This window comes from Cervus elaphus, chromosome 10 (assembly GCF_910594005.1).
Source record: "Cervus elaphus chromosome 10, mCerEla1.1, whole genome shotgun sequence".
Classification (NCBI taxonomy): domain Eukaryota; kingdom Metazoa; phylum Chordata; class Mammalia; order Artiodactyla; family Cervidae; genus Cervus; species Cervus elaphus.
Window position 1 is genome coordinate 55,426,140 of NC_057824.1, and position 19,638 is coordinate 55,445,777.

General features: G+C 62.2%; 1 protein-coding gene across 1 annotated transcript in view; it reads left to right on the top strand.

Annotated features, from left to right (window-relative positions):
- Window positions 1–15,742, top strand: part of PRKAR1B (protein kinase cAMP-dependent type I regulatory subunit beta) — a 68,823-nt gene extending 53,081 nt beyond the window's left edge. Inside the window, exons 9-11 of the mRNA XM_043915503.1 lie at window positions 3,252–3,373; window positions 14,321–14,402; window positions 14,585–15,742. Coding sequence (XP_043771438.1) covers window positions 3,252–3,373; window positions 14,321–14,402; window positions 14,585–14,757 — 377 coding nt within the window. The 3' untranslated portion in view covers window positions 14,758–15,742. The remainder of the gene's footprint in view (window positions 1–3,251; window positions 3,374–14,320; window positions 14,403–14,584) is intronic.
- The last annotated feature ends 3,896 nt before the right edge of the window (window positions 15,743–19,638 follow it).

The following is a 19,638-nucleotide window of genomic DNA, read 5'->3' on the forward strand; positions in this document are numbered from 1 at the left end:
TGAGGTACCGCCTCACACTGGTCAGAACTGCTATCATCAAATGAATTTAGCAGAGGGTGTGAGAAGGGAGCCCTCCTGCGCTATTAGTGGTACTATAAGTTGGTGCAGCCACTATGGAAAACAGTACGAGATTCCTCAGTAAACTAAAAACAGAGCTCCCACATGATCCAGCAACCTCACTCCTGGGTATATATCCAGACAAAACTGTAATAAAGATGGGTGTGCCCCATGTTCATAGCAGCACTATTCACGATAGCAAAGACATGAAAGCAACCTAAATGTCCACCGACGGATGAATGGATAAAGAAGATAAGGTGCGTGTATATACATAATGGAATATTACTCAGCCATAAAAAAGAATGAAATAATGCCATTTGCAGCAACGTTCATGGACATGGAGATTATCATACTAAGTGAAGTAAGTCAGGAAGACAAAAAAAAACCACCATGTGATATCACTTATATGTGGAATCTAAAAAAATGAACTTATTTGCAAAATAGAAAGATGCTCACAGACATCGAAAATGAGCTTATGGTTACCAGAGGGGATAGCGGGGGTGGGGTGGGAGGGGAAATCAGGAGTTTGGGATTAGCAGATACACGTCACTATATATAAACTAGATGACCAGCAGGTCCTACTGGAGGGCGCAGGGAACTGTGTTCAGTGTCTTGTAATGACCTGTAGGGGAAAAGCTCTGAAACAGAACAGAAGGGTGTAACTGAGTCACTTTGCCGTGCGCCTGACGCTCACAGCGTTGTCAGCCAAGCACCAGGGAAAGTGTTAGTTGCTCAGTCATCTCCGACTGTTTGCACCCCCGTGAACTCTACAGTCCATGGAATTCTCCAGGCAAGGATACTGGAGGGGGTAGCCTTTCCCTTTTCCAGGGGATCTTCCCCACCCGGGTCTCCTGCATTGCAGGCAGATTCTTTGCCATCTGAGCTCCCAGGGATGATGGATAAAAATCGACTATACTTCAGTTTTTAAAATGGTTAGTAAAAAAACAGGGACATGGCTGAGGATGGTCCTCTCAGCAATTCCCACAATGACAAGAAGATGGAAAGAACCTGCAATCTGTCATCACAGGAAGGGATGCGCCCGGGTGTCTGTGGCACAGGTTTGCCTCCAGTGAGGCACGTGGACGAGGCCGCCGCACGTCAGCACGTGTCAGGACGGGTCAGAGACACGTGCGTGTCTGCACAGTTTTGGCAGGCTGCGTCGAGTTTACAAAGCGGGGCTACAGTGAAGGTGTGAGACCCGCTGGGAAGAAGCTAACCAAACCCTTTAAGATTAAAAAACAGTTCCCCCAAATCCTGAACAGCCGTGGCCTCTGGGGAAGGAGAGAGCTCAGGCTGAGACAGGGGGACTGGGTCTTGTCAGTGCATGGTGTGCCTGTGAGGAGCGGCTCCGAAGCGGTCGTGGCCAAGTGGTTCTGCGATTCCATTCAGGACAGATGCTGCCTGTGTCGTCCGTTCCAATGTTCTGATTATTTTTTCCACATCACAACGGGAAGGGCATGACTGTGGAGTCAGGGCCCCGGGCGCTGTGAGCGGTGGGGGCAGGTGGGTCCCTGTGGGGCGGCGGTGGCAGGCCCGCCCCGGGCAGCCCTGCATCTCCTCGGGCTTCACGAGGGGAGCAGAGACGACCCAACCCCATTTCCCCGGGAAGAAGCAGACTGCAGGCTGGGGCAGGAACGCGAGGTCTCCTGGGAGAGGAGTGGGTTGGGCTCAGAGCTGGCGGGCTGTGGCTGGGAGCAGCGCCCGAGGGCCGTGTCCTCCTGAAGCATCGCCCCCGGCGGGTCCCTTCCCGGCAGCTGTGCCTGCCGCTTGCTCGGCTGCGCCTGGGGGTGCCTTGGGGTGCCTCCGACATCTCCTGTGGGGCTTCCAACAAGTTCCTCAGCAGCATTGAGACTCCCCCAGAAGGGTGGCATTGGGGTGACCCCACGTGGGCTGACCGAACACACCTGGAGCCCAGGGAGCTGAGTGCAGCAAAAGTGCCCTGAAGCTTCCACCTCGGAGGTCAGGGCCAAGGAGTCGCCCACCAGCTTCTCCCGACACTTCTCTCCCGGGATTTGCATCGTCAGGGAGGAAGCCCCTATTCTCCGACCTTGGGACGTTCAAGGTCTCAAGTGTAATAGAAAAACCTGCTGATCAAACAGCAGGAAGTGAGCTTCCTGAGCCCGAGGCTGTAAAGTCAGAGGCTCCCTTGCCCTGGAAGGAGACCAAGCGCCAGTCACGCGTTTGCCGGCACTGGTGTCCTCGCAGGGACAAACCGTGATCCCTGCCAGAGACGCCTGCGGTCACGCGGTGGCCCTGCCGCCTCCTGCGGGTGCCGGGCCTGGATCGCGGGGCAGGTCCCGCCCGGGGTGGCGGCTGGCGGGGAGCCTGCTGCCAGGCCCCCCCGCCACCCGAAGCCGCTCCAGCCCGGGCTCGGTCAGAAGCCTGTCCTTTGTGACGTGGGGCCCTGGCAGGATTTTTCAAGCCGAGAAATCCCCCTCCTAGGCGAGACCTGAAATAGATGGTCTGCTCTCTGTTTTTAGCGGCTGACCTACATAAGTACATCTGATGAGTGCAGGCCAGAAAAGTTTCTTTGACCAAGAAAGAAGCAATCAGGCGATCATTAATTCTTTATAAAAGGGGCTTGTTATTATGCTTTTCCTTCCAGAGGGTTGAGAGCGGATAATGATGGGGAGGGAAGGTGTGAGGGAGCGGGGAAAGGTACAGAACCTGCAAGCGTTAAACGTGCCATTGGAATGAAGTATCTTGACCTAAAATAATGGAAGGCAGTCCGTGACTCTGTCACAATGTACATTCAGCCCTGTGCTCTCTGGGGCTGCTGAATGGCGTCTTATAAACAGCAAATCGCTTCAGCCTCTGAATAATTTAAACCCCTGAGCAGCCTGAGTGCTGAGCTGCAATTACATTGTTTGCAAAAATCCAGGCAGCTCTGTTCTCTCGAAGATGAAAGCGTTTCACCACACGTTAGGCTGGACTCTTGCCCACTGCCCCGCGTTCACGGTGTTTACGTTGAACCTGTGATTGACGGGGTTACGGTCAGCCCGGGCTCTGCACCCTCGTCCGCCTCCTGGCCCCGGCTCACTTGTGGAGACGCCTGTGCCTCCTGCACAGAAATTTGCTGTGTTGCTCATCCTCATGATTTAGCAAAGCCTCATCACCCTGAGGTTGTCTGGGGAGGGGCGCTGGCCTTGGGACCGCCCCAGCCTCCCATGACCCCCCGTGTCCCCCACCCCCAGCATCCTTGGAGAAGTGGGAGCGTCTGACGGTGGCTGACGCCCTGGAGCCCGTGCAGTTTGAAGATGGAGAGAAGATTGTGGTGCAGGGGGAGCCTGGGGACGACTTCTTCATCATCACGGAGGTGAGTCCAGCTAGGGCGGGCAGGGGGCTCTGTGTGAGGACCTCAGCCGAGTGGTGCTACACGGTCGGGGGTGAGGTCTGGTCTGCACCGGCCCCTCTGGGGCCCACCACCCCCTGGCCCAGTGCTCCATGCCCACCGTCTCCATCAGCTGTGTGGACTGTGGCCTTGGGGAACTGCGGGGTCTCCCCTAGCCCCCGGGCCCACCCCATGCAGATGTTGCAGAGACCAGACACGCCAGGCACATGTACAAAGCTGGGGGGCCAGGCTTGGTTGAGGGAGGGGAGGGGGTGCCCCGAATGGGACCTGGGGGGGCGTGTGCGTCCTGGCGGGGGAGCGTGTGAGCTGGGGGCCCGGGGGGTCTCCCCTCATGGCCTCTCATAGCCATGTGAACTGGCCATGGTCCCCGGTTGAGGTTGGTGTGAGAGGTGGGCGCCAGCTTCCCCAACCTGGGCCTGTGTGAGTCACCGTCCGGCCTGCTGTCCCCCTGCGGCGACAGCTGGCTCCACCGTAATCCGTGGCGGCCACGCTTGGCCTGCCGCTGACGGGCACGGGCAGCTGCGGGGCTGTGCGTCCCCCCACCTGGGGCCAGGCTCGGCTGTGGTCCGCGGAGAGGAGCCACAGCCGCCCCGGGGTGGACGGGGGGTAGGGGGGGCGCCTGGCCGCGGGGCCCACCCCGTGATGCAGGCCCGAAACTATGTGAGTCTGGCTCCCTTCCTGCTGCGCCCGCCCACCCGCCGGGAAAGCAGGTGCTCCAGCCCCGCACACTGCCCTCAGAGATCAGGTGCCCACAGCGCCGCGGAGGCGGCAGAGAGGGTCCCTGAGCTGTCCAGGGAAGGCCAGGCCCGCCTGGGGGCAGTGCAGAGAAGGCGCAACCCCGGGGACAGGCGGCCCGCAACCCTGGACTTGGAGCCACCATATCGGTTTGGAACAGCGGAAGGGGGCTCCCCAGCTCTGCTGTGGGTGAGAGCGCGCGTCCTCCCATGGGCAGTCCCCTTCTGTGCCTCGGGCCACACGCTCGCCCGATGACCAGAGGTCCTGGGGGGCTTGCTCTGGACTCCTGCAGAAGCCCCTCCCAGGAGAGTGCCTGCGGTTCTTCCTGCTGCCTGTCCGGCTGCTCCCACGGGTGCTGTCGGAAGGCTGAGGGGTCAGGAGAACCACCCTGGGTGGGTCTCGACGGGGCCCATGCAAGCTTCACAGTGTGCTTTCGGGAACTGGGGCCCTGGCCGCCTTCCGGTCCACGTGCCTGGCACACCGGAGCCCCCGGGCTGGGGAGCCGTCCACCGGCAGCCTTCCTGTGCGGGTGACTCATTCGACAATCATGTTTCTTGAAAGAAAGGGAAAGAACCCCAGACAGAACAAATTACGATTCCTGCCAGCGAGGTCTCCACTCCATAGACCGAAAGATGGCAAACCCCGCGTGTCGGCTGCGGCCCTGGCTGTGACCTCAGAGAAGGCCCCCGCCTGCTGGTGCCAGAAGTGAGCCCGCGGGTGGAAACCTCAGCTTCACTCGGAGCATTTGCAGGCCTTTCCTCGCAGGACTCAGGCTGTGTGCCTCTGGGTCCCTGTTTTACTCTCAGATCCTCCTGCGAGTCCTCAGACACACTGGGGTCTGGCTCATGTTTTCTGGAGGACGTGCTAGCAGAAAGTTACTCACATTCTCTGAACACAGCCAAGGAGGTATGTGGTGTGCACTGGCCTGCACTGTGTGTTTTCTTTTTTAAACATTTGAATTGTCAATATTTAAAAATCAGGCTGAGTGCCAACGAATTGATGCTTTTGAACTGTGGTGTTGGAGAAGACTCTTGAGAGTCCCTTGGACTGCAAGGAGATCCAACCAGTCAATTCTAAAGGAAATCAGTCCTGAATATTTCTTGGAAGGACTGATGCTGAAGCTGAAGCTCCAATACTTTGGCCACCTGATGTGAAGAACTGACTCACTGGAGAAGACCCTGATGCTGGGAAAAACTGAGGGTAGGAGGAGAAGGGGACGACAGAGGATGAGATGGTTGGATGGCATCACCGACTGGATGGCCATGAGTTTGAGTAAACTCCGGAGTTGGTGATGGACAGGGAGGCCTGGCGTGCCGCAGTCATGGGGTCGCAGAGTCAGACACGACTGAGCGGCTGAAGAGCAACCGCAATCGGTGTCACGTGAGAACCTGGATCAGCCTCTGGACCGGTGCCTGCCCGCCGCAGCTCGCTGCCCAGGTGCCGTGCTGCGCGCCTCGCCCCTGTCCCCACCCCGCCATCTTGCCTCGCTATGGGCTCTGCACTCACTTGCAGGCCATTGAGTTTGCAGCCTCGGTTCTGAAGGTCTAGAGGCTGAGGGGATGAGAGCTATTCTCTGGGGCCAAGGGCTCCCAGCGGGCCTAGGGCCGCGGGCAGAGAAACCACAGAGCTGTGGCAGGTGGCGGTGAGGGAGTCCTCACGGGGCCGCGGGGACCATGTGTGCCCCTGACCTAGCCCGTGAGGGGGCCGTCCCTTGCCAAGGACTCTCGGAGAGCAGGTGGCGGGCCCCAGAGGCTCCACGCGCCTGGGGCCCTCACTGTGGGGTGTGGTTGTGTGTGTGCACACGTGTGTGTGAAGGAGTAGTGTGAGTGGTGTGAGCGCTGCTTCTGTTTCCCGGGGTCCCTTGGGTTGACGCCCTTCAGGCGGAGGGTGGGGGTTGCTGACCGCCTGTCTCCGCTGCCCGGGGCTGGGTGTTTCTTGGCACTTCCATTAGAGGCCGTCAGAGCCGGGTTCCGTGCTCATCTTCGGGGGCACAGCTGGAGCCGCAGTGTGGTCTGTGTTCCGTGGAGCGGGCTCCCAGCAGAGGTGGGGCAGGGCCCTCCCCGGGGGCCCTGACGCCTGCTGCACAAAAGCTGTCCCAGGGGGCCTTGGGAAAGCGACTCCAGGCTCTGTGGGAGCTCGGCTGAGTGACTGAGGGCCCCCTCCCCCCCACTGACTGGGGTGGTGGGGGTCGGGGAAGTGTGTGGGGGTGACTCCCAGGAACCGCGGTGGTGCTGGCCCCAGAGGGTAACCCAACCCCCTCAGAAGGTACGGCTTTCACAGCATTGTGAGACATATTTGAAGTGGTCTCCTTGGCAACTTGGATATTTTTTGCTTTTCCTCTGATCCACCAAACTGGGGGAGTCACGGTGGGGCCTCAGGGTTCACAGGCGTCACGGGCTCAGAACTGAAAGGCAGGCTCGGAGCGTCCGCGGCCTCACGCCGTGTTTCCTGCCCGTGGTCCCGGCCACTTCTGAGTGGGCACGGTGTCCCCCCAAGCGAGCCCCACCCTCCCCTGAGCCCTCCGTGGCCCTGATTCCTCTGGAGGATGTGCTGGCGCATCTGAGTAATTTCTTATGCGTGCTGCTTGCATGTTTGTACGATTCGGTACAGTGTTGGCCCACGAAGCAGACAGCCGGAAAGGCAAGGATGTTTGCCCTGTGGATGTGCTGGGAGGGACCCAGGCTGCCAGACCCAGGTGCCTGGTGCAATGTGGGTCTCCAGGTGTTTCTGCAAAGGTGTTTCTCTGATGCAGTTGACACCGACATCCGCTGACCTTGAGGCCGGGCCCCCAGCTCCCCAAGGAATGGGGAGTGTGGACTGGCGGGCCCTGCCCCTTGGGGTGGACCTGAGCCTGTGCCGGGTGCAGGCCGCCCCTGGCTCCGCTGCCGCTCAACCCCGCCTTCCGCCAGGCCTCTGTCCACCCCCTGCTCTTCAGGTGGGGGTGGGCTGCTTTGGGGGCTGCGTCCCAGGTGTGAGGGGCTGACAGGGACCCCTACCTGCACAGACATGAGGACTGGCTCCTGCACACACTGGACGCGTCATTACCGATGCCTCCGGGTGCCAGCCGGGGCTCGGCGGGCCCCGGGGCCTCTGCCAGGCCTGCGGCGGGCACTCCTTGTCTCTGGGCTTTGCGTCACACCAGCCGTCTCTGAGGCCGTGGGGGTCTGCCAGCCCCTTGGACAGCGGACCCCAGTGCCCCGGGAGCGTGTTCTCCGGTGGCCAGAGCAGGCCTGCGGTCATCAACCTGGGGTTGCTCTGACATGAGGACAGAAGGCACAGTGGTCTTCGCAGTGCCTGGCCCTTGGCCTGCAGCTGTCCATGGCATCCGAGGCAACCCCACCGCTCTGGGACCCCTACTACTCACCGAAGGCCTGAAGCGCCTGGTGGCCCGAGCGGTCTTGGCTGCAGACAGCAGGAGCCGCGGGGCTCCTGGCAGCATCTGCAGGACACAGCCCGGGGCCTCCCCAGGGAGGGGCTGGCAGGCAGGGCCCCAAGAGGCACACGGGCTGCCTGTAGCCCTGGAGACTCAGTTCACCCCCGGAAGGCTCTGGGCGTAGGCGGAGCCTGGCCCGGGTCTCAGTCCTCATTGACGCGGCCCACTCTGTGGGTGACTCCACGCAGCAGAGCCTTAGGGGCCTGCGGGCAGCTGGGCAGAGCCGGTTCCCTCCAGCCCGCTCCCGCAGCCAGGAGGTGTTGCCATGGAAACCCGAGGTGGGACGGTCTCCTCTCTTTGCAAATCACTTTTGTGAACGTCCCTGACTTTGAGCGGCCGCTTTGAAGCCGCCTCTGGAGGGGGCTCTGCATTCACTGTCATCTTGGGAACTTTTAGGGAGACCCCCAAAAGCCACCACATGCCGAGCTGAGGTCACGGCTGCCTGTGACTCCGCCTGCCTGCGCCCCCACTGTGCACCGGGCCGAGGCTCAGTGGACTTGCGGGGGCGATGGCCACCGCTGGGCACTGTGCGGGGTGTTCGCCGAGGCGGGAGAACCCCTTGCTGCAGACCCGACCTGGTCCCACGCGAAGACGGGGAGGCCAGGGTGGAGCCGTGCCCCGGGTTTCGGTGGGCTGCGTGCGGACGTGGCAGTGCAAGTCCTCCAAGTGGGGAGGGTGGGCGGGATGTCCTGAGGAAGGTCGGGCCCAAGGCCAGGGGGGCCGTGGGGTGGGCGGGCAGGCGCCGGGGGCAGACTGGACCAGACCCCTGCCCTACAGACAAGGGCTTTGGACCCCACCCTGAGCTCCCCTGCAAGGGCAGGGATGTTGTGTCCAGCTGCCCAGGCTTCTTATGAGCCAGACAACGGCAGCGGTCCTGCCGGGGACTCCCAGCTCCTGAGGTGCCTCCTGAGGGCCTGGGGGTCTGCCTGTCCTGGACCCCCCACCATGGGCCTCCCCCTGCCGGCTGATGTCCTTCGCGGCTCAGCCACAGGGCCCACGTGGGGAGGTGCCTGAGGGCGTCCCGCATCTGCACTGTGACGGCATGGTCCTGCCGTGGTCGGTGCCAGACTCTCGTGTCCGGGGCAAGAGCGGTGCCCGAGGTCGGTGTCGGAGCACGGCCGTCTCGGTCCAGAAGGCAGCAGGAAGACACTCTCCCCTTCCAGGCTGAACCAGATGAGTGCTTCTCCAGAAGCCCATCTGGGCCGAGCACCGTCGGCCCACATCCGCCCGCCCCGCCCACTCAGCTGTCTGGCCTCACTGCCGGCTCAGTCACCAGCACTCAGCGGTCTCCGATCTCGGCCGCATCCTTTCTGTTTAGAGCCTGTCTCTCTGAAGGGCGGCTTCGGTTCACAGCAAAGTGGAGGGAACATATGAGGTCCGCCCCTCACGGCCTCTCCACCAGGCAGCCCTGCCCGGCGGCGGGCCTCCCTGTATGCGTTCCCGAGGCCCAGCTCGGGCGCTCAGGCCCGCATCAGCCGCCACCGCATCACATGAGCGGCCTCCCTGCCCACCTGGCGCTCCCACACTGGTCCCAGCTCTTCAGCGTCCCCCGGCTCCCTTTTCCTGGTGGTCCTGTAGCTGGAATCACGGAGTCTGAGGCCTTCCCTCGCCGGTGCCTTTCACCCGGTGACCTGCGTGTTCGTCTCCTCGGTAGCTCTTCAGGGCTGGATGGCTCCCTTGTGTCTCGTGCTGAATACAATCTACCGTCTGGATGTTGGTGGTGTTCACTCACTCAGCTGTGTGTCTGACTCTCTGGACCCCACGGATGGCAGCATGCCGGGCTCCCCTGTCCTTCGCCAGTTTATGTATCTGTCACCTACAGAAGGGCACCTTGGTTGCTTCCAAGTCTTGACACTTAAGGAAGCTGCTGCAAGCATCTCGGTGCAGGTTTTTGTGGGCTGGTGACTACAACCTCACCCTCAGGGTAGATACCGAGGAGCTCCATCCACTGCCGTATCTCAGAGGGGTGGGGACCCCCCGATCTGGTGTCTGCTTGGTGCTTGTGCATGCCTCTGCTGACCGTCTGCAGGTTCTCACGCCTCTGCTGGACCTGTGCGGGGCCCTCACGCCCAGATGGCACAGCCCCTGTCTTGGGCGTCTCTGATGTCCCCTGCAAGAGTCAGAGGAGCCGAGGGGGCTCTTGGGTCCTAATTCATTGCCCAGGGGCCCTGTCCTCTGAGGGCCAGGGCTGGGGGCCTGTCTTCTGGGAGCCCCCCCTTTTATAGCCTGTACACCTCAGTCGCCCTTTCCCTGGGGAGGACAGCTCCCAGAGCCAGCCACGTGGGCACCCCTGGCCTCCAAATGACCTGACCACATCCCCTTGTGAGCCATCGGGCTCTGCTTTCCCTGGTCCCCGAAGCAGCGACGTTCGCAGACCACAGACATGGATCCCGAGGTCCCGTTTTCTCCCTAGCACCAGGGGGGCAGAGATAAGCACCGTGCGTAGACCGTGGCCATACAGATGCCTGTTTTGGCCAAGGAAAATCCCGCAGACATGCCGTCCTGGACGAATCAGCCTGTGGGAATGTCAGCCCCCACCCCCGCCGCTGCTGGCTGGCTGGGAGGGGGCGGCCCAAGAGCGGCTCCCCGCACGCTCTAAGCCAGGCTGCCCCGGGCCTGCACTCCTGGCTCCTTGCGTCTGGCAGTGGCTGGCAGCCTGCCCATTCTGCAGATGAGGAAACTGAGGCTTGGAGGGGTGCCTGGGTCTCCCCAGACAGTGGCCAGCATGTGGAGGAGCCAGGCCTGGGCCGTGGGAGCCGTGCAGAGCGCAGGCCACGTCGGGCGCTGCGGGTGGGGCAGGTGCGTCTGCACGCCTTCGTGTACCCGCCCCCGTGTTCCTTCTCTCAGTTACCCTTTAGTTTATAGGAAGTGATGCCGGTTCCCATTTATGGCCATGATGTTTCTTTTAGAATATGTATTTGTTTAAATAACTGCATTTCCCTGGTGGCTCAGAGGGTAAAGAATCTGCCTGCAATGCAAGAGACCATGATTCAATCCCTGGGTCAGGAAGATCCCTTGGAGAAGGGAATGGCCATGCATGCCAGTGTTCTAGCCTGGAGAATCCCATGGACAGAGGAGCCTGACAGGCTGCAGTCCATGGGGTCATAAAGAATCAGACACGACTGAGCGACTGACACTTCACACTTTTTGTTTAAATAAAATAGTGTTTCCTCTCCCTGAAGTTGGTGTCAGTGGGCCCTGAGCCCGAGTGCTCACTGCAAGGCAGGCCGGGGCTCAGGTTCAGCCCTGTGCACGGACACGCGTGTGTGTCCCTTCCCTCGCCGGGCTGGACGCGCACGAGGGTTGTGACAGACTCTGTCTGTGCCCAGCAGCTGGGAGCCTGGATGGGGGCATCTCTCTCCCTGGACCCTATCTGCCCAGCCCCGAACCCCGACCCCCCTTGGGCTGCACCTCGGGTGCAGAGCTGGCAGCCTCCAGCCCTGACCCGTCTGCTCTGTCCCCCCAGGATGCGGGTTCTGGGGGTGCCTGCGTCTGCCAGTCCTCGCTGGTCAGTTTTCTTAGTCCTCAAGCGGCATCTGGCTCACAAGTCAGAGGCCTGGGTGATGGCCTGCAGGATGGGGGGCGGTCCCTGGGGGGGCAAGGCTGCCCTCCCTGCCTCGCTGGGTGCAGCCCCCACGGCCGGAACCGTGACTCCTGACAGCCGTCACCTGCACTGTCGGGGGCTCTGGGCCGGGCTGGGGGGCAGTTTCGGGGAGTGGGAAGCCTGAGGCACTGCTTCAACGAGCGCGTCCCCCTTGACCTTGGCTGCTTCCTATCTCATAAACGTCACGCGTGCCCGTTGTCGAAACCAGAGTTGATTTGGGTTTCAACTCTGTAGAAAAATTTTAAAAATGAAAAATGTTTCAAGGAAAACGGGTCTCTTGTAATAACCCCGTCTCCCCCAGGCTCTGGCAGGGACATTTTTCTCGTGCGTCCTCCTGGGCCGACTCCTTTGTGACCCAGTTTATTTTTAGAGCTGGGCTAGAATCAATGAGTGAGAAGTTTGGGGAATATGATCTGGATCCTGGCAAGTATGTTTTTCCAGCCCCCAGAGTTCCGGTGCTCAGTCCCCGGAGGACGTCTGTGCTGCCTTCTCTGCCGTCTGGGAAAGGAGCTCGGACAGGCCGGCTGCTCCGGGCCCGTGATGGTCTCTCTGGGGTGGTAAGAGCCGGGCGTGTGCTAGGCACGCCCAGGGCCCGTGTCGTGGGAACGCCCGGCCCTGCTGGCTGAGGCCCCACCCTGCCGAGTCCATCTGCCCGTTTCCCTTGCTCCCGCCCGGCTTGCTGATTGTGCCTTGCCAGGACAGGGACCGCCTGCCTTTGCATCAGGGCCCGGGGGTGGCGGCTGGCTGGCCTCGGCTGCTGTAATGGAGACGCCCGGGGCCGCTGCGGGGCTTCCCTGCCTCATGAGGCGGCGCCCCACGGTCGTTGCGGGCACCCCGGGGCGTGTGGCCCTGTCCCGTAGCCCAGTCGCCCCGGGCGCCCTTGGCAGATGTACCCCGGTGGAGGTGGGGCTGCGGCAGCGGGGAGAGAGTTGGTGCAGCGCACGCCCCGCCGGGGACACATGGTCTGTGGCCATGTGCCTGCAGCCCGGACATGCGAGGACCTGGCAGGGGGCTGGCCTGTTCCCTGTCGGTTCTGCTTGTTTGGGGCTCCTCTGAGTACCTTTCTGTGCGTCCATGCTCACAACGTCCAGCATGGAGGGTCTGTCATGACCTCGGTCTTCTGAGCCTCCATGTCAAGGCCCTGGTGGGAAAGCTCTGTCCATCTGTCCCAGTGGAAACTGATGTCATCTCATCAGCCTGCGTGGCTCGTAAGACGGACTGGCCTGTGCGTGACCAGGAGAGATGCTGTAGTGACCGTGGGGGACTCGTGGGTTCCAGAGAAGACGAGGCCTGGGAGGGGTCCGCATGAGGTTGGGGGCAGCATGGGGGGAGACAAGTGAGAAGCAGAACGGTGGCCAAGCCGAGCCCGTCCCTGTTTTCTGTGCCCCAGGCCTCACCTCTGTCCCAAGTGGGCAGGGCAGAACTTGGGGAGGGGAGCCAATCACATTGGCTGCAGGTGAGCTTGTGACCTGCTCTGGCTGGTGAGGTGTGAGGGGAGGGTGCCCGGACCTTCCAGAAGGTTTTCCTGTGGATGGCATTGGGGAGGTGTTTGGCAACTCCCGGAACCGTAGTTGCCACGGTCCCACCATGAGGATCCAACCGAGACCACCAAACAGGAGGCAAGGACAAGCCTAGGTTCACCCATGTCTGTGGGCCTCTGAGTTGGCCAGCCCCGAAGCCCTCCTGCATCTTCTGGTTTTGGGGATAGCGGTTACCCTTAGTAGCCTTCAGACACCTTAAATCAGGTTTTCTGTTGTTTGGAGCTTGAAGTCTCTCAGGTGCTCCAAGCCTTGAGTAAACCAGAAAGCTTCACTTCCATCACTGGGGTCCCGATAAGGAAAATGATCCAGCTGTAAAGTGGAAAATTGTCTAAAATGGGAATGTAAGTTGTATAAGTGAAAAGGCATGAGTGTAAATGATAATTAGGTAAATGTGGCATCGTCTCCAGAGAGTCGCTGCGGTCCTCGTGGAGCCTTCAGCCCGGCACTGACTGCCCTCCTCTCCAGGGGAGAAGGGCTCTGCTCCTCTCTGTGACGTCAGCGCGAGACCATGTGTCCTGCAGGCCCCGCGCCTCGGCCCGGGTCTGTGGGCATCTGGCCCAGGGAGCACTCCTGGGTGGGTGGAGAAGTCTGTTGCTTCCAGGCCCCTCTGTCTGTCCACTGGCATCGTAAGCACCCCAGATGCCTGGGAGCCGAGTGGCCCCGTGGCTGGAGGGGGCCAGCATGGGGCTGCCCAGGGGCAGAGGTCCCAGGCCCGGCGGGCGCAGGCAGGGTCTTCTGACTGCGTCTCTCGCTGCCCAGGCAGAGGGGTTTACTGTTAACCTGGGTGTGGCCCGGCCGGCGCTCATGATCTGGGTCCTGGTGAGCTGAGTCCACAGGGAGACACACTGTGCTCGTCTGTATGGCCGGGGTGTTGGCACCAGCTGTCCAGGCTGGGGGCACGCGTGAGCAGTGGATAGCTGAGGGCCCAGCGGGCGCGAGGGGACCCCGATGACGCAGGAACCCTGTCCCGGGGCCCCGGCTGCTCAGCCACGGTGTGGACGTGCCCCGCTGGGGCCAGGGTGATACAGCAGGCGCTGTGCCTGTCTGTGAGGCTCAGAGCCGCTGGAGGCTGTGTGGGCCGGCGGGGCGGCTGGGGAGGCTTCGCCCTGACTCCTCAGGTGCATGGGGAGGATCCCAGTTTGGACGAGGTTCCAGCCCCCGACCCCAGGCGCCAGGTCAGGGGCTCTATGTTTGGAAGGCCCTGGGGCTGGCTTGCGGCTGCCAAAGCTGTGTCTCAGGTGTGGACTGTGGTCTTGTTCATCACTGAGCCCTGGGGTCTGCAGGCGCCCCATCACTTAGCGGGGGAAGCGCAACCCCCAGCCACACTGCTCCTGTCCTTGACATGTAGGCCAAGGTAGGCTTAGAGGAGTGCTGCCCAAGAGGTGGCTCCAGATTCTGCCAGCGCCCGGCCCGGGGGTATCCAGGGGGTGCCCTGCGCCGAGCACAGCTCCCGGAGCCCACACCTCACTCCAGGCAGGGGCGCGTGGAACTGGCGGGAGAGGGTGCAGACAGTGCCCTCACGGGTGAGCCCAGGAACCCCCACCCTGGCCTGCTGGACCCCCGCTGGCCGACCCTCACATGCGCCTTGGCCTCCGCAGGGCACGGCTTCGGTCCTGCAGCGCCGGTCCCCCAACGAGGAGTACGTGGAGGTGGGGCGCCTCGGGCCCTCCGACTACTTCGGTGAGTGTGGGGCTCTGTCCTCGGAGGGGTGGCCGGCTTGCGGGGCCCCAGAAGGGCCTGGGCCGGGCTCCACGGGGGCGCAGGAGTCCCAGGAGGCCTGGGCGCCTCGATGCCCGTCCTGGGTGCCGCCCCCCCGGGGAAGGTACCCTGATGCCCACAGCCCTGACGCCCCTCGCCCCCAGGGGAGATCGCACTGCTGCTGAATCGGCCTCGGGCGGCCACGGTGGTGGCACGGGGGCCCCTCAAGTGCGTGAAGCTGGATCGGCCCCGCTTCGAGCGCGTGCTGGGGCCCTGCTCCGAGATCCTCAAGAGGAACATCCAGCGCTACAACAGCTTCATCTCGCTCACCGTCTGAGCGCCCTGCAGCCCTCTGGGAATAAACGCGGTGCCTCCCGGAAGGCAGCCCTCTCCCCGCCTCCCTGCCCTGTCCCCCCTCGCGGCCCCTCTCAGGGAGCCCACCCCCTCCCCCGTCTCCTAGGGTGCAGGCAGCTTCCCAGACCCAGCCCAGGCCTGGTGATGTGAGGCCTCTGGGCTGCGGTTGGTTTGGGGCGATGTCGTCCCTGTTCTTGGAGCTGGAAGCTGAGGCTGCAAAGCTCAGGCCCCTCCCTCAGATGTGCGCCTCCCCCGAGCTCCCCAAGATGCCAGGGTTGGGGATGCTCTGGTGGCTTCAGCCAGGCTCGGCCTCAGGGCGGAGTGGGGGGCGGTGACCTTCCCCTTTCCTGGAAAGCCTGGCACATGGGCCAGTTTGCCTGACCGTCAGGGCGGGGGCCACCTTGCTGGGCCGGGACGCCCAGCAGAGAAGAACCCACTGTTTGAGTCTGGGGCTTCCTTGGGCATGGGAGCCCTGTCCCCTGGGTTGGGAGGAGCCCTGCTGCCCCCACTGCTCCACAAAGCAGCCTCTCAGAGACTTGGAGGGAGTGCAGGGACCTTCTGAGCATACTCTGGATGCAGCTGTGAGTCACCCTCCTGCAGACAGGCCTCCGTTACCTGGAGCGTCGCCTTGGGAAGGCAGGTATCTGGGCCTCTCCCCGAGTAGGAGCGTGAGTCAGGCCCGCCTGTGGCCCGCACACCTATGTCATCCATCAATTGACTGTCCCTGGAAGTGCCACCAGGCCTGCTCTCAGTGGAGCTGGAGCGGCCGGGGCCTGTGCCCATCGGACTCCCAGTGACCTGAAGTACCAATGAAACAGCGCCGTTATCCCGATTGGCTCCCGCCCGTGCGTCCTGGTCTGAGGGGACCCCTGCTTTGCCTCTGAGTGTTTCTGTGATGTGTGAACCCCACCCTGTTTATCATGATGTTCTGAATGCTGCATGTGCTATTAAATGTGCAATGAAGTACATCTTCCTGACTCCAGGTTTTGGTCTAAAATTTTTAGAGAAGATTTTCTTCCTTTTGCCTGTCTCTATTGTGGTAAAATAGTCATAAAACTTAGCATCTTAACCATTTGTAAGTTCAGGGGCATTAAGCGCATTCACACTGTTGCTCAGCCACCACCCGTCTCCAGAACTTTCTCAACTTCCTAGACGGAGACCCTGTCCCCATGGATGCTGGCTGCCCGCCCCCAAGCCCAGCCCCTGGCCCCTCCCCCTACTCTCTGTCTCCGTGGCCCTGACTCCTCCGGGGATCTCGGAACTGGGGTCAGACAGTGTCTTTCCTTCCGTGTCTGGCTCATTTCATGGCTACGTCCTCGAGGTTCGTGCATGATGTAGCCGGGTCAGCATTTCCTTCCTTCTTAAGGTTGAATCATATCCCGTGTGAGTGTGGACCACATTTTGTCTCCATTCACCCACTGATGGCGATGGTCCCTGGGGCTTCAGCCGTCTGTCACAGTCATAGATGACGAAATGGCTGCGGCCCCCGGGGGGTGGCGGTGCTGGCAGCTTTCAGGGTGTGAAGCCATGGGGCAGGAAGCAGGCCCCGGGCCCACCCCAGGGGACCATGCTCTTGACGGCCTGGGGGCAAGTTTCTGAGCAGTGGCTCGGGAAGGGGGTGACGCTGGGGAGCACATGCATCCGACCCTCCTGTCCAGACTTTGGGGAGCAGCGGGCCTGTGCCTCCCTTAGGACGGCCGGCTTGAGACCACCGTCCACCCCCCCACCACACGGGGGTGCATGTCGGCTGTGCCATTCCCAGAGAGCCCTCGGGCCAGGTTTCAGGCTCCTGCTGTGAGGGTGCGAAGGGCCCACTGCCCAGGGCCGCCCAGACAGGCTCCCTGGGAGAGCTGGGCATGGCTCCAGGATGAAGTCTGAGCCGGGGAAGGGTCTTGACCCACAGAGAGTTGTTGCTGCTGGACTAGGCAGCAGCTTCTGGGTTGAGGACAGGTGTGCACCTGCCCTGGGCCTTGTCTCGAGGGCTGTGAGTGGCAGTCCCTGGAGCCAGGATGGAAGCTTTGGCTCAACAAGCCCTGCAGGGAGCTGTCATGAGCCCTGTCTGTCCAGTGGGCAGGCAGCCCGCTGTGCACGGCGCGGAGACGGCCCTGTTCGCCGAGGGCTAGCCCGGGTCCTACTCTACACGCTCCCAGAAGCTCTCCCAGACCCCAGGCCTGGGGGGCTGTCCTGCTCTGGGGTCCCACTAACCCCACGTGCTTCCCAAGGACAGAGAGCAGCCACCTAAGACCCCCGCTCCTCCTGAGGGCCGGGGCCGCGCTGTCCAGGACGCAGGGAGGGCAGAGGCCGTGGGCTTCTCTGCAGCAGGAGTGAGGAGGCCAATGCGCACACCCTTCAGTTTCCTTTGAAGAACGTCTACTGAGTAATCAAAACCACCACTCACCGCAAAGCGCCGCAACGATAACACGTGAGCCATGTGTGTAAAACAAGCGGGGTTCTCTTGTCTCCCCCAGTTCTAAGCTGCCTGTGCCTGTGGGGCCCGATGTTATCACAAAGGACCCTCCGGGAGGGAGGTGGGGGCCCCAGGTCAGAGAGAGGACAGGGCAGGAGGGAGCCGGGGAGGGAAAAGCCACTGCTCAGGACGAGGACGGGCCACAGCGCGGCACCTCCAGGAGCTGGGAGAGCAGGACGTGGACCCTGCCCAGCGCCTCCAGGGGGAAGGCCTCGACCTCTGGGTTGTCAGGTTAAGTAGAGGTTGAGCTGCTGAGTTTGGGGCACTTTGTTACAGCAGCTGCAGGACGCTCATTCGAGGCTCCGCTGGGGCTGGACTGGAGCTCCACCACCACGAGGGCAGGTTCCTCCCCAGCCTTGGGGCGTGCTCCTGAGGCCCAGGGTCTCCCTGGACTGGGGTGTGGAGGGGTGTGGCCTGCTCGGCTGGGCGCGGGCACCCAGGCTGGCGGCTGCAGGAAGCCTCTGCCCGCCGCCCGCTGGGGGCGTGGCCGGAGCAGCATCTTCCCCAGCTGGGCACTGGGCCTGCTCCCTCTGGCGCCAGGCGGCACAGACCCGGGGCTGTGGGCTCGTGAAAGCGGGCTTGTGTCTGCCTGAGACTACAAGCTGGGCGATTGTTCCTGCCCCGTCGCGTTCCCCAAGGTGGTGCCAGGGGCGCGGGGCAGAAGGGGCCAGCAGGACGCGGCCCGTGGGGATGGCCCCCAGGTGGCTCGCTCCCCTTGGCCACTCTGGGGCCTGACGTGGACACCCCCATGCTGTCCCAAGGCCGCATCCGCGAGGGTCAGGGTGTGGCCAGCCGAGGCCTGACAGTGGGCTCCGGAGGGCACCTGGGGGTCTCCCACCCTCACCTGCGGGCCCCAGGACCCCATGGCGCTGGGCACCCACTGGACAGCAGCAAATATTTGAATAGAGTAGAAGTGGATAAAGTAGGTATCATCGGAGGGGAGGTTGGGGAAATTCAGGCTCTGGCTTCTACAGGCCAAAAAATAAGAACCTTAGTTTGAAGTATCATATTTTCTACAAAAATGAACTCAGAATGGCTCACCGATTCATACATAAACATAAAACCATAAAACTTGCAAGAGAAAGAAGAAGAGAAAGGAGACATCCTGGGGCTCGTGGGCCAGGCAGCCTGTTCCACACAAGCCCCAAAAGGGGAGCTGGACCAGCTGGAAGTCCTGACTGTCGAGAGCACTGCCGGAGAAAGACCCGAGAGGAGGTGGAGGGGACAGTGTGCTGCCGGTCCCCCTGAGGGGCCCGCACTGGGACGATGAAGCTCAGCAGCGAACACGCACGGGGAGGACACGCTCACGGCAGAAGAGGAGATGAGAACCGTGACCACACCCAGTGCTGGCGAGGAGGCGGGGGGCGGGCCGCTCACATGCGGCTTGGTTTCTATGAGAAAACAACACGGGGCTCGGACCTCCCTGCTGGTACAGTGGACAGGAATCCGCCTGCCAGTGCAGGGGACATGGGTTCGATCCCTGGTCTGGGAAGTTCCCACGTGCCTCGGAGCAGCTAAGCCTGTGCACCACAACTACTGAGGCCCGCGTGCCCAGAGCCTCGCTCTGCAGCAAGAGAAGCCCCCGCAGTGAGAAGCCCGCGCTCACCACGACTAGAGGAACCCACGTGGCAATGAAGACCCAGCACTGCCTAAAATAAATTAGTTACTTTAAAAAAAGGCAAGCTACAAAATCACATAAAACCCCCACAAACCTAAAGCAAACAGCTCCGCAGGTCGCAGCCAGGACCGCTTGGGCACTTAGCCTGGAGAAACGCGGCCCTGCTCAGCCGGACACCCACACAGAGCCTCACGAGGCCCCATCCGCAGAGCTGGAGATGCCTGGACCTGCTCGCGGGCGAGTGGCTGAGCACGGGGCCCCTGCACCGCGCAGCGACTCGGGTACCAGGAGCAGCCCGTGGATTGAGCGGCTGCCTGGGTGGGTCTCCAGGGAATGGAGCTGAGAGGAAATGCCGACCCCCAGGGGTGACCCAGTGTATGAGGCCAGGTACACAACAGCCTCGACAAACCCCCAGGACACAGGGCTCGGGTGGGGGCCGGAGGGCCTCGCGGCCTCGCCCTGGAGCCTCAGGAGGCCTCACCATGGGGGCGGCCGGGTGCAGGGCCCCCACTCCTCTTAGGAGGGAAAGAGCCTGGGTGCCGGAGGGCGTGGGGAGGGCAGGGCGGGCAGCATGTGGGAAGGGGTCTGCTCCCCCAGGAGACTGGGAGGGGCCTCTGGAGAGCTTGGGGCTGGGGGTGAGTCTGATCTGTGGTGTTGGAGGACCTGGGACTGAGTGGCCAGGGCGACCCTCAGGCTTCCCTTCCCTGGTGGCGTTACCGGGACAAGAGAGGCTGTGGAGGGGGCACCCAGGCCTCAGCAAGCCCGCACCCCTCCCAGAA